The sequence below is a fragment of the Thamnophis sirtalis genome, unplaced genomic scaffold (genome assembly GCF_051295495.1).
Source record: "Thamnophis sirtalis isolate CommonGarterSnake01/CBP01778 unplaced genomic scaffold, rThaSir2_p1.2 scaffold_4, whole genome shotgun sequence".
Lineage (NCBI taxonomy): Eukaryota > Metazoa > Chordata > Lepidosauria > Squamata > Natricidae > Thamnophis > Thamnophis sirtalis.
In genome coordinates, this window is record NW_028261384.1 from 141907710 (window position 1) to 141921311 (window position 13602).

Genomic DNA, 13602 nt, shown 5'->3' on the forward strand with positions numbered 1-13602 from the left:
AACTGCAGTCAGCTGAAGTAGCCCGCAGTGCTGCATTTAACCACTGCGCCACCTCGGCTCTATGCGTCAGAATAATCATCGTAATAAAAATTTCATGCTTATCATGCCAACAACTCTCCCAAAACGGTTGCCTTCTTTCCCGTCAAGAGGTGCCTTTTCGGGACGGCGAGGTGGGGGATGATGGGGCTTGTGGTAGTCCAAAGGGGGTGGTGGGAAATGCAAGTATTGAGCGAAACCTCGCTCCCAAAGTGGGAGATGGGTTTTGGAGTCCTTAGCGGACGATTCCCTTAAACGCGAGTCCAAAAATAAAAAAGGGGGATACAATTCCCGGCTGCATAAAGAGAAAAACACAAGACCCGAAATTGTGTTACGCACCGCTTTGTGAACCTCTTAGTAAGGCCACATCTGGAATCCTGCATCCAGCTGAGACTTTGGAAGAGCAACGAAGAGGATGAAAGGCCCGGGAGAGTAAAATACGTGAAGGACGGTTGCAGAATTGAGTGCGTTTCGTTTAACGGAAAGGAGGAGGAAGGGGTGAACGTGATATCGGTACCCCAGTATCCGACGGGCTGCCCCAAAGAAGAGGCAGTCAAGCTATTCTCCAAAGCCTCGGAGGGCAGCAGAAGAAGCAATGGATGGAAACTAAGCGACTTGGAATTCAGGAGAAACTTCTCCCCAAACAGTGAGGACAATTCACCGGTGGAACTCCTCGCCACCAGAAGCTGTGGACGCTCCCATCGCTTTTTAAGAAGGCTAGATGGCCACCGAGGTCCCCTCCTGCCCTAAAACCTGTACGCCTGCGGAACCCCGGGATGATGGACAGGTTGCCATGACGCTGATGTGGGGCACTCCCGTAGGCCGGGCGAAGCCGGGAGGGTGGAGGGAGGGCGTGGGATGGAATGCACCTGAGCAGGTTAGGTCGGGGATGGGGGGGGTGCAGAGGGAATCCTTCCCCCTCCTCGCATGCAACCTGCTGATGGAGCTCATTCGCACCCAGCGCAGCCGAGGGAGACCCCGACCATATTTTTTGCAATGCTGTTTTTATCCCCTGATGGGTTTTTAATATATATTTTTTTTTAAAGTTTGCCAGCTGCCGGAAATCTCACCTGGCGGCGGTGAATTGGCGGCTGGCCGGATCAATAAAACGAAATCAAATTTTCGACGGCCTCCCTCGGCGAGTCCCGGATGCGAGCGGGCGCGAGCTGGACGTCTAGTCCTCGCCTTCGCGACGGTTTCCTTTCCCAGGCAACTGAAAAGCGACGGACAAAACCTTTTTATTTTTATTTTTCACTCTGCGACGAGACCGTCACAACGTGGGAATGGAGGTGCTTGGCAACTGACTCGCATCTGTGACGGTTACAGTGTCCCGGGGGAGAGGGGGGGGGTTTGTTACCCGATCCCCCTTTTGCGTCCTTCGGCGTTTGTCTGAAATGGTATGGGGGGGTGTCTCCTGGTTGAGCAGGGGGCTGGACTAGATGACCTCCAAGGTCCCTTCCAACTCTGCTATTCTGTTATTCTGAGAAGGGGGCTGGACTAGATGACCTCTGGGCTCCCTTCCAACGCTGTTATTCTGTTATTATGAGCAGGGGGATGGACTAGATGACCTCCAATGTCCCTTCCCACGCTGTCATTCTGTTATTCTGAGCAGGGGGCTGGACTAGATGACCTCTGGGCTCCCTTTCAACGCTGTTCTGTTATTCTGAGCAGGGGGCTGGACTAGATGACCTCCAAGGTCCCTTCCAACTTTGCTATTCTGTTCTTCTGAGCAGGGGGCTGGACTAGATGACCTCCAATGTCCCTTCCAACTCTGCTATTCTGTTATTCTGAGCAGGGGGTGGACTAGATGACCTCTGAGATCCCTTCCAACGCTGTTATTCTGAGCAGGGGGCTGGATTAGAAAGACCTCCAAGGTCCCTTCCAACTCCTGTTATTCTGAGAAGGGGGCTGGACTAGATGACCTCCAATGTCCCTTCCAACGCTGTTATTCTGTTATTCTGAGCAGGGGTGGTGGACTAGATGACCTCTAAGGTCCCTTCCAACTCTGCTATTCTGTTCTTCTGAGCAGGGGGCTGGACTAGATGACCTCTAAGATCCCTTCCAACGCTGCTATTCTGTTATTCCGAGCAGGGGGCTGGACTAGAAAACCTCTAAGGTCCCTTCCAACTCCTGTTATTCTGTAAGAGTCTCCTGCTTGAGCAGGGGGTTGGACTAGATGACCTCCAAGGTCCCTTCCAACTCTGCCATTCTGTTCTTCTGAGCAGGGGGCTGGACTAGAAGACCTCCAAGGTCCCTTCCAACTCCTGTTATTCTTTAAGGGTCTCCTGCTTGAGCAGGGGGTTGGACTAGATGACCTCTGAGCTCCTTTCAAACTCTGCTATTCTGTTACTCTGAGCAGGGGGGCTGGACTAGAAGACCTCCACGATCCCTCCCAGCTCTTATGAAGTCCGTTAACCTGCCCCTATTTGCAGGTAAAGTTTCAGGAACTGAGCCTGTAATTCCTCTTTGACAGGGTTCCATGTTCCACAGCCAGGATACCCAGTGGCTTCCCCGCCTTACCCCGTCGTGCCGCCACCGCACGCTGGGCCCTCCGCCCCCAGCCCAGCGTTCAACGTCTATCCCGCCGTCAGTCCTGGGCCCGGCTATGTCGCAGCCCCCCAACCGCCCCCACGAGGATACCGGGATCACTCCGCTTCTCCCCAACACCCCCAATCCGGGGACCCCCACACGGCCATCACCCCTTACCTGCCTGTGTCGGCCAGCATCCCACCTGGCTTGGAATACCTGACTCAGGTAAGCAGGTAAGGGTGCTGTATGGAGGGGGGGTGGGTGGGCATTTTTAAAAAAAGAAAAGGGATTTAAAAGTAAGATTCCCCTGTTTATAAGTGCAGAAGGAAACACAGATTTTGATTTGAGACTGCAGGCTTCAAGGAACGCGCTTGGCTTGCAAACTTCTGGGTTCAATCCCCACTGCTCTTGATGCTGGAGGCTCTACTGTCTCCCCCCCCTCCAATTGCAACCAGAAACACAGATAGAGATACAGAATTACTGGAGAAATATACTAATTCTTAATTTTACATGCGCTGACTGCAGCTAGAATTTTTATTTGCGCAACGTTGGAAAAAGCGAAGATTTCCCTACAGAGGAAAATACGATTTTAAAAAAAGGTCCCTTCCCACTCTGCTATTCTGTTATTCTGAGCAGGGGGGCTGGACTAGATGACCTCCAAGGTCCCTTCCAACTCCTGTTAGTCTGTAAGGGTCTCCTGCTTGAGCCGGGGTTGGACTAGATGACCTCCAAGGTCCCTTCCCACGCTGTCATTCTGTTATTCTGAGCAGGGGGCTGGGCTAGATGACCTCCAAGGTCCCTTCCCACTCTGCTATTCTGTTATTCTGAGCAGGGGGTGTGGACTAGATGACCTCCAAGGTCCCTTCCCACGCTGTCATTCTGTTCTTCTGAGCAGGGGGCTGGACTAGATGACCTCCACGGTCCAGAAACACAGATAGAAATACAGAATTACTGGAGAAATATACGAATTCTTAATTTTACATGCGCTGACGGCAGCTAGAATTTTTATTTGTGCAACATTGGAAAAGCAAAGATTTCCCTACAGAGAAAAATACGATTAAAAAAAAATACCAAAATGTGCAGGAATGGATAGATTAACAGTTGCAATTAAGGAAAAGGAAGAAATGGAATATTTTAAAAAGGGGAAGTCCTTTTATCCAACCGACAGGAACAGGTTTGCCAGTTAGCAGTGTGGAAATGTAAGCGAAGGATGCATTTTATAGCGAAGGTTTATTAAAACGGATAAGCAAATCCTACTACAATGATGAGATCCATATTAATCCGATGCATATGATCGTAACTATCGTGGTTATTTATTTATTTATAGGGTTTGTGTGCCGCCCACTCTCGAGAGATTCAGGGCGGTTATGATTTCTCAACATGATTTGTGCGCAGACAAACACACTGTTTGTTTAGAAATGGTGTTTTTAAAAAATATCGAATGAAACTTTTCAAAACACGAGAAAGGGAAAGGCAGAGGAAGAATGGGAGGGAATGTAAGAGTAGGAAAGAGGGAGGAAGGGGAAGAAGAGGGGAAGGGTAAAGGGGAGGAAGGGGAAGGAGAGGAGGAAGGAAGGAAGGAGAGAGAAAGAGAAAAGGGGGGTAGGAAGGAGGGAGGAAGGCGGGAGGGAAGCAAGGAGGAGAGGAAGGAAGGAGGAAGAGAAGGAGGGAAGAAAGAGGGAAGGTAGGAGGAATGTAGGAGAGAAAGAGGAGGGAAGGAAGGAGAAAGGAGGAAGGGAAGAGAGAAGGAGAGGAGAAAAGAAGGAGGGAAGGAGAGGAAGGAAGAGAAGGAGGGAAGGGAGGAGGGAGGGAAGGAGGAAATGTAGGAGAGAAGGAAGGAGGAAAGGAAGGGGGAAAGGAAGGAGAGAAGGAGAGAAGAAAGGAGGGAAGGAAGGAGGGAATGTAGGAGAGAAGGAAGGGGGGAAGGAAGGAGGAAAGGAAGGGGAAAGGAAGGAGAGAAGGAGAAAAGAAAGGAGGGAAGGAAGGAGGGAAGGAAGGAGGAAAAGGAGAGAAGGAGGGAAGGGGAAGGAGGGAGGAAGGAGGGAATGTAGGAGAGAAGGAAGGGGGAAGGAAGGAGAAAGGAAGGGGAAAGGAAGGAGAGAAGAAAGGAGGGAAGGAAGGAGGGAATGTAGGAGAGAAGGAAGGGGGAAGAAGGAGGAAAGGAAGGGGGAAAAGGAAGGAGAGAAGGAGAAAAAAAGGAGGGGAAGGAAGGAAGGAGGAAAGGAGAGAAGGAAGGAGGGAAGGGAAGGAGGGAGGGAAGGGGAGTAGGGAAAGAAACGAGGGAAGAAGAGGGAAGGAGAGGGAGGGAGGGAAGGAAGAAGTAGGACCAATGTAAGATAAGATGGATCTATGGGATGTAAAAAAGCAATCTTCAAGTATATTGTCAACAGTAGGGAAAAAAATGTTATAAATACATATTATTAATAACAATAAAAAAAAAACACAGGGGAAAAAAATACAGAATTTAACAATCGCTTTTGGGAATTTAGCTTTCTTTCTAAGTGTTGCCTTATTCGTTCTTCTAGGATCTTTTCCCCTTTGTCGTATAATTTTTTTGTGATATTCCTGCAATAATCTTCTTTTCCATCTCATTTGGAAACTGTAGTTCCCTCCTGTTATGATTTCATACCTAATTCTAACCTCCCTTCTGTAAATCTTAAGCCATTCCTTATTTTGATTCCTTCTTTTTTTTCTTCCAACCGTCGATAAAAATTTTACCCCAGAATCTTACAATATTCTGATTCGTCTTCGCTCTTCGATTCTCACCTCAATTTATCCATCTCAGCACAAAATAGGAATTTTCCTAATTTCTTCCTCTTCTTGTGGAATTTCCCTGTGTTTTCCCAGTTTTGGGCAAAGACAATTCTTGCTGCCGAAATTATATGTATTATTAAGTAGATTAGCCCCTTGTTATGTTTATCGTTTATGATTCCCGTTTATGATTCCCGTTCATTCTCGTTTATGATTTGTTTATGATTATGATAAAGAAATAGTCCTGGTTTGAATTCTTCCGTTATCTCTTATCAGCAGCGATGTGGCGGCTTGTTATCCCACCTACCCACCCCTCTCTGATTCTGTTCTGTCCCTTTTCTCCAGGTGGACCAAATTTTGATCCATCAGAAGGTGGAACTTGTAGAAGAGGTAAGGGGGGGTCAATGCCATTATTATTAATTTTTTGGGGAGACCTTGTGCATGGATAGAGTTCGGGCGTGTCCGAGTCTCAGCTTCCCCGAGCCCTTGAACTGGGGGGTGGGGGGTTGCGACGTTAGAAAGCAGAAGTTGGGGAAGCCTATAGATTTCGGGGGGGTGGCCAGCCTAAGCTACTTTAGACTTGCGGACTTCAACTCCCAGAATTCCCCTAGCCAGATATGTTATCGTCTTCTTTGCCTTGAGCAATTTCAACCAAACTGGGTGTGTTTTCCAGCCTAACTCTGGAACGCCTGGCCCGCTAAGGAGAGTGAGTGCGGCGTCCTAGAGCGGCAGCTGTTTGGGATGTCATGAGAGGGAGGAGGGAGGGCAACTCCCAGAGCTCTTTATTCCCCCCCCCCACTTCACTTTCCTGAAGTCAAGATATATTACGTCTTATTGCATGGCCACCGTCTATTAAGAAGTTACCGGATCAAAAACGGGATAGTTTAGCCCTGGGAGGGCTAAAACCTTTTCCCCATCGCGTGCCAAAGTGGCGGGAGCACAGGGGGGTGGTGTGCGGGCGTGCCCACACCCGTAATGCTATGTGTGTGACCCCCACCCCGCCCGATGGACCCGTTTTTTTGCCCTCCCCAGGCTCCAGAGGCTTTCTAGCTGCCTGGAGAGGGCAAAAACGCTGTCCCCGGAGGCTTCCCTGAAGACTCCAGAGGGCAAAAAACGGCGTCCATTCCCCGAACTTACAGTTTGCGTTATTTTTCGCAAAAAAAATGGCTGAAAAAGAAGGCCAAAGTCAGCTGTGCATGCGTGCTGGAGCTGACAGGGTAACGCCCCGCGTGCCGTAACAAATGGCACCCTCGCACACTATGCGCTGCGCGCCTCTTGCTCTACTTTTTCATCATCCCTTTCTCTCTCCGGTCCTTTCCTCTCGGCAGCGTTCATCCGGCTTCGAAGGCAACAACAAGTACGAGGTGCGGAACAGCCTCGGCCAGCACCTCTTCCACGCGGAGGAGCAGAACGACTGCTGCACCCGGAACTGCTGCGGCTCGCTGCGCCGCTTCTCCATGCGGCTGGACGATCCCAGCGGGCGCGAAGTCATCCGATTGGTCCGCCCGCTGAAATGCGGTAGCTGCTTTTTCCCCTGCTGCCTTCAAGAGGTAACCCGGGGGCGGGGCTGGTGGGCAATTGCATCCGGGCTCCACCGGGAGACAGTGAGTTCTAGTCCTGCCTTAGGCATGAAAGCAACTGGGTGTCTTTGGGCCAGTCACTAGGAGATGGGGAGTTCTAGTTTCACCTGAGACATGAAAGCTGGCTTGCCAATCACCAGGAGACAGTGAGTTCTAGTCCTGCCTTAGGCATGAAAGCAACTGGGTGACTTTGGGCCAGTCACTAGGAGATGGGGAGTTCTAGTTTCACCTGAGGCATGAAAGCTGGCTTGCCAATCACCAGGAGACAGTGAGTTCTAGTCCTGCCTTAGGCATGAAAGCAACTGGGTGACTTTGGGCCAGTCACTAGGAGATGGGGAGTTCTAGTTTCACCTGAGACATGAAAGCTGGCTTGCCAATCACCAGGAGACAGTGAGTTCTAGTCCTGCCTTAGGCATGAAAGCAACTGGGTGTCTTTGGGCCAGTCACTAGGAGATGGGGAGTTCTAGTTTCACCTGAGGCGTGAAAGCTGGCTTGCCAATCACCAGGAGACAGTGAGTTCTAGTCCTGCCTTAGGCACAAGAGCAACTGGGTGACTTTGGGCCAGTCACTAGGAGATGAGGAGTTCCAGTTTCACCTGAGGCGTGAAAGCTGGCTTGCCAATCACCAGGAGACAGTGAGTTCTAGTCCTGCCTTAGGCACGAGAGCAACTGGGTGACTTTGGGCCAGTCACTAGGAGATGGGGAGTTCTAGTTTCACCTGAGGCGTGAAAGCTGGCTTGCCAATCACCAGGAGACAGTGAGTTCTAGTCCTGCCTTAGGCATGAAAGCAACTGGGTGTCTTTGGGCCAGTCACTAGGAGATGGGGAGTTCCAGTTTCACCTGAGGCGTGAAAGCTGGCTTGCCAATCACCAGGAGACAGTGAGTTCTAGTCCTGCCTTAGGCACGAGAGCAACTGGGTGACTTTGGGCCAGTCACTAGGAGATGGGGAGTTCTAGTTTCACCTGAGGCATGAAAGCTGGCTTGCCAATCACCAGGAGGCAGTGAGTTCTAGTCCTGCCTTAGGCACAAAAGCAACTGGGTGTCTTTGGGCCAGTCACTAGGAGATGGGGAGTTCCAGTTTCACCTGAGGCGTGAAAGCTGGCTTGCCAATCACCAGGAGACAGTGAGTTCTAGTCCTGCCTTAGGCATGAAAGCAACTGGGTGACTTTGGGCCAATCACTAGGAGATGGGGAGTTTTAGTTCCACCTGAGGCCTAAAAGCTGGCTTGCGTGACTTCAGTCCAATCACCAGGAGACGGCGAGTTCTAGTCCTGCCTTAGGCAGGTCCCAAACCACCCAGCCGGCTTTCATCCCTAAGGCAGGACTAGAATTCACCGTCGCCTGATGATTGGCCCTGTGGTGGTGTGGGGAAAATGTCCCTCCTGTCCTTTTAAAGCTCTCCTGCTGGGTTGAAGTCCCGTCAATCTCTTCGACAGCCAACTTTAACCAGCAGTGAAATATTCCCCAAGTTTTCTTTAACAAGATTGATGAAAAGGGAATGAAATCGGGTTAAAAACGGGATGGTTTGTGACTTAACTTGCGGAACTTCTCAACCTCGTTTTTCTGATGCCGGCTTTTTCTCCCCCCACCCCTCCTTCGCCCAGATGGAAGTCCAGTGCCCGCCGGGCGCCACCATCGGCTACGTGGTACAGACCTGGCACCCTTTCATGCCCAGGTTCTCCATCCAGAACGTGGAGAAGGAGACGGTGCTACGGGTTTTGGGGCCCTGCTTTGCGTGCAGCTGTGGCGGAGATGTCAGCTTCGAGGTGCGTGTGCAGAGGACGGGCAAGTCCTCGGCTTTACGACAGTTCGTTTAGTGACGCTTTTCGAAGTTAAGGCAACACGGGAAAAAAGCTATTTTTTTTCCACGCTTGTGAAAAAAGTGAATAACGGAATAACAACAGAGCTGGAAGGGACCTTGTGAGTCATCTAGTCTGACAGACGGCTAAGCAGGAGACCCTACCCCATTTCTGACAGATGGCAGTCCAGGCTCTTCTTCAAACGTCTGTTCCGTGGGTTGATTGCTGGTCTCACTATCAGAAAATTTCCAGGTCGAATCTCTCCTTGGTCCGTTTCCATCCATTCTTCCTTCTCTGGCCTTCAGGTGCTTTGGAGAATAGCTTGACCCCTCCTCTCTGGGGCAGCCCCCCAAAATATTGGAAGATGCTCTCCTGTCTCCCTGGTCCTTCTCTCCGCTAACCTAGCCATGTCTCTCTCTTTTTTTCATTATTTTTTCCTTCCTTTCTTCCTTCTGTCTTCCTTTCCTTCCTTCCATCCCTCCCTTCCTCTTTCTTTCTTTCTTTCTTTCTTTCTTTCTTTCTTTCTCTCTCTCTTTCTGTCTTTCTTTCTTTCTGTCTTTCTTTCTTTCTGTCTTTCTTTCTTTCTGTTTCTTTTTTTCTTTCTGTCTTTCTTTCTGTCTTTCTTTCTGTTTCTTTTTTTCTTTCTTTCTGTCTTTCTTTCTTTCTGTCTTTCTTTCTTTCTGTCTTTCTTTCTTTCTGTTTCTTTTTTTCTTTCTGTCTTTCTTTCTGTCTTTCTTTCTTTCTGTCTTTCTTTCTGTCTTTCTTTCTGTTTCTTTTTTTCTTTCTTTCTGTCTTTCTTTCTGTCTTTCTTTCTTTCTGTCTTTCTTTCTTTCTGTTTCTTTTTTTCTTTCTGTCTTTCTTTCTGTCTTTCTTTCTTTCTTTCTGTCTTTCTTTCTTTCTGTCTTTCTTTCTGTCTGTCTTTCTTTCTTTCTTTCTTTCTTTCTTTCTGTCTTTCTTTCTTTCTTTCTGTTTCTTTTTTTCTTTCTGTCTTTCTTTCTGTCTTTCTTTCTTTCTTTCTTTCTTTCTTTCTTTCTGTCTTTCTTTCTGTCTTTCTTTCTTTCTCTCTCTCTCTCTCTCTCTTTCTTGTGCTTTGGAAAACAGGTTATCCCCCTCCTCTCTGGGGCAGCCCCTCAAATATTGGAAGATGCTCTCCTGTCTCCCCTGGTCCTTCTCTCCGCTAGACTAGCCATGTCTCTCTTTTTTTCATTATTTTTTCCTTCCTTTCTTCCTTTCCTTCCTTTCTTCCCTCCCTCCCTCCCACTTTCTTTCTTTTTTTCTTTCTTTCTTTCTGTCTTTCTTTCTTCCTTCATTCCTTCCTTCCTTCCTTTCTTTCTTTCTGTCTTTCTTTCCCTCTCTCTCTCTCTCTTTCTTGTGCTTTGGAAAACAGGTTGCCCCCCTCCTCTCTGGGGCAGCCCCTCAAATATTGGAAGATGCTCTCCTGTCTCCCCTGGTCCTTCTCTCCGCTAGACTAGCCATGTCTCTCTTTTTTTCATTATTTTTTCCTTCTGTCTTCCTTTCCTTCCTTTCTTCCCTCCCTCCCTCCCACTTTCTTTCTTTTTTTCTTTCTTTCTTTCTGTCTTTCTTTCTTCCTTCATTCCTTTCTTTCTGTCTTTCTTTCCCTCTCTCTCTCTCTCTCTCTTGTGCTTTGGAAAACAGGTTGTCCCCCTCCTCTCTGGGGCAGCCCCTCAAATATTGGAAGATGCTCTCCTGTCTCCCCTGGTCCTTCTCTCCACTAGATCAGCCATGCCCTGTTCCTCCAACCGTCCGTCGTCTGTTTTAGCCTCCGGTCCCCTAATCCTCTTGGTTGCTCTTCTCTGCGCTCTTTCTAGAGTCTCAAGCATCTTTTTTTATAGTGTGGGGACGAAAACTGGACGCGGTACTCGAGGTGTACTGCCTTACTAAGGCTTTGCAGAGTGGTGTTAGTCCCTCCCTTAGGTCTTGATTGTCTCCGTGAATGCAGTCTAGGATTGCGTTGGCTTTTTTGACCTCCTATTTCGCTGGTTGTCCACTAAGGCCTCTCATAGCGACCGCTATTAAGCGAGGTTTTACCCAGCCTTTTCCTGCAGGTGAAGACGCGGGACGAGTCGCGCGGGGTGGGCCGGATCAGCAAGCAGTGGAGCGGCCTCCTTAAGGAAGTCTTTACCGACACGGACAATTTCGGGATCCAGTTCCCCATCGATCTGGACGTGAAGGTCAAGGCTATTCTGATGGGCGCCTGCTTCCTCATTGTGAGTCCGGCTCCGGGGTCAAGGAATAAGATCTGGGGTGGGGGTGGGGATCCACTTTCCCTACGCCTCTCCCCTCCCGAGACTGCCTGGCACTTCGCTCCAACAACTTCTGACTTGTTTTGCCTTTTCTTCCGCAGGATTTTATGTTTTTCGAAAAGACGGGCGAAGTTGGACAGAGGACCTCTGTGCTGTCCAGCTGAAATCATCTCAAAATTGGGGGGACAGTTTTCCTGGGTCTGACCTAACGGAGAGAGTGTGTGTGTGTGTTTTTGTATGTGTAGAGAGTATGTGTAGATGTGTTTGGGTCTGACCACGATGGTTTCTTAGTTAGGATTGTCTTCTCTTCCCGGTTTGTGCCCCGTTCGTTGCGCAGAGGCGCCTCACAGATTAAGAGAGTTGGAAGGGGCCTGGTAGGTCATCTAGTCCAACCCCACCCCGCTCTTCCCGAGCAGACCCTACAGCATTTTTGACAGACCGCAAGGCTGCCCAGCGGGAAGGCTCTCCCAAGTGTCCAAAAAACTGGACATCTTATCCTCATTGCTCCGGTGCCCGAAAACTGTTGTGGGTTTTGCACTCCGGCGCAAATCTTGTTAAGACTCCGTCCTGCGCTGAGCTCTTTTATCGGTCGTCCTCAGGCTAGGGATTATGGGACTTGAAGTCCAGCTCTGTGAAGGAGAGGAGGAGGTTGGGGAAGGTGTTGGGGTTAGAGGGGTGGCAGGGACCAAGGCTATCTTAAGAGTCTTGTCACAAAAAAAAAATCAGAACGGCGGATTATTGTCTAGCCAAAACGTTGCACGTAAAACCCGGCAGCCTTAATCCTTAAGGATTCCTCCATTTCAGCAAGTTTAAGATGTACGGACTTCAATTCCCAGAATTCCCCTGCCAACCTAAGAATTATGGACTTAGTAGATTGGGGATATGCTTGCAGACATAGTTTATCCAAAGACTGGATTTCTGGCAAGTATCCTTTATAAACGACTAGCTGGCGATCAGGTGTTGCCTGGATATTTATAGACGTTGAAGCCTTTTGTCTGACAGGGAGCCATGGAGAGGGGCTTTTCTTTCCCCTACTCCCATGCCCATCATCCCTGCCCCTCTCCCTTCCCCCTCCCATGCGCTCCTCTTTGCCGCCCTGTCTACAGTCCTGGCCCTTTGCCCCAAATCCATCAGGCGCTTCCCCATTCGGCCACTGGAGGGAGAATGTCACGGCTGGCTTTCCAGAGGAAGCTGCGAAGGAAGTGACATCACAAACAATTGCCACTCTAGGATGCTGCACTCGCTCTGCTTAACGGCCCAGGCTCTCCTCCCTCCCTCCCATGACATCACAAACAATTGCTGCTCTAGGATGCCACACTCATTCTGCTTCCCAGGCTCTCCTTCCTCCCTCCCATGACATCGCAAACAATTGCCGCTCTAGGACGCCGCACTCGCTCCCCTTAGCGGGCCAGGCGTTCCAGAGTTATGCAGGAACACACCCAGTTTGGCTGAAATTGCTCAAGGCAAAGAAGAAGGTAACATATCTGGCTAGGGGAATTCTGGGAGTTGAAGTCCACACATCTTAAAGGTGCCCAGTTTGAACACGACAGCCTTCAGATGAAGGTTTATTCCTTGGGTGTGGATTGAGTCATTCCCAGGGATGGGTGTCTGTGCCCCACTGATTCCCCAGACCTCCAAGCAGAGGGGCTGGTGGGGGGAACAGTGAAGAAACACACACAGACACACACCCATCAGAGAGATGTGCCAGGCAGATAATTAACAGAAGGACACTTGGCAGAATAAATATAATTATATATTGGCAGCTGTGCTGAAAAATCCGAGTGGCGAAAAAGAATAATCTTTGCTTGTTAAAAGAAAAACAAAACAAGCCATCTTTGGTTTAACAAAGGCTCCGTTGTTGGACTCAAATCAGATGATGACAAGACAAGGAGCCGAGCGGCTTGGGGGTTTCAAGCTTGGAAACCAAGCACATCTGGAGACATCTGTCTGTCTCAATTGCTGATTCACCGTTCTTTTTTTTTTTTAATGGGATGACACGGGACGTGGTCGGACTTGTTTTTGCCAACGTGGTGCCCTGGGGTGATAGGCTGGGCTGCTGCCCCGAGAGGCATGGGCGTTGTAGTCTTCAGCCGATCGCGAAGGGGAGCGACTGGGATGACGCTTTATGGGTGTGTGAGTCTTGTCTGGATGATGTCCGGTGGGTGTTGGCGGGTGTCGGCATGGAACGGACTGGTTGGCACGAAGGACGAAGCATGATCTTCAGCCAACCGTTTTGGCGTTTTGACTCTCTCCGGCGCGAATTTGTAGATAATTTTGCTTTCCGAACTGGGATTTTAATTCCTTGGCAAGGCATGGATGTTTGCAACGTTTGCTGGTGCCACGTTGCCTTAACCACTAAACTAGCAAGACCCCCCCTCCCTGTTTTTGAGGACTGTTAGGGTCTCACCAACATCATCTCAGGGTTGGGGGTCACAGCAAGGCAACCCCCACCCCCTTTTTCCCTTCCCGAATTTTCAGTGTCTTGTATAATATTAATATTCGGTGTCTTTTTCTGTACTGTATTTAAATACCAAATGTTTTGGGGCGGGATGGGGTGAATTTGTACCCCACAACTCTCGCATTTTGACTGTGGAGAAAGGATCCGTTGTTGGGAGGGGAAAAAAAAGCAAAGATGGACGCTTGCT

The 13602-nt window shown here is 49.5% G+C and overlaps 1 protein-coding gene across 1 annotated transcript; it reads left to right on the plus strand.

The window, feature by feature from the left end:
* Positions 1–2437: 2437 nt before the first annotated feature.
* On the plus strand, positions 2438–13602 carry PLSCR3 (phospholipid scramblase 3). Its single transcript, XM_087715033.1, has 7 exons — positions 2438–2468; positions 2510–2790; positions 5662–5706; positions 6645–6866; positions 8499–8660; positions 10760–10921; positions 11059–13602. The coding sequence occupies exons 1-7, from the start codon at positions 2438–2440 to the stop codon at positions 11119–11121; spliced, it is 966 nt and encodes a 321-aa protein (XP_087571159.1). The 3' UTR covers positions 11122–13602.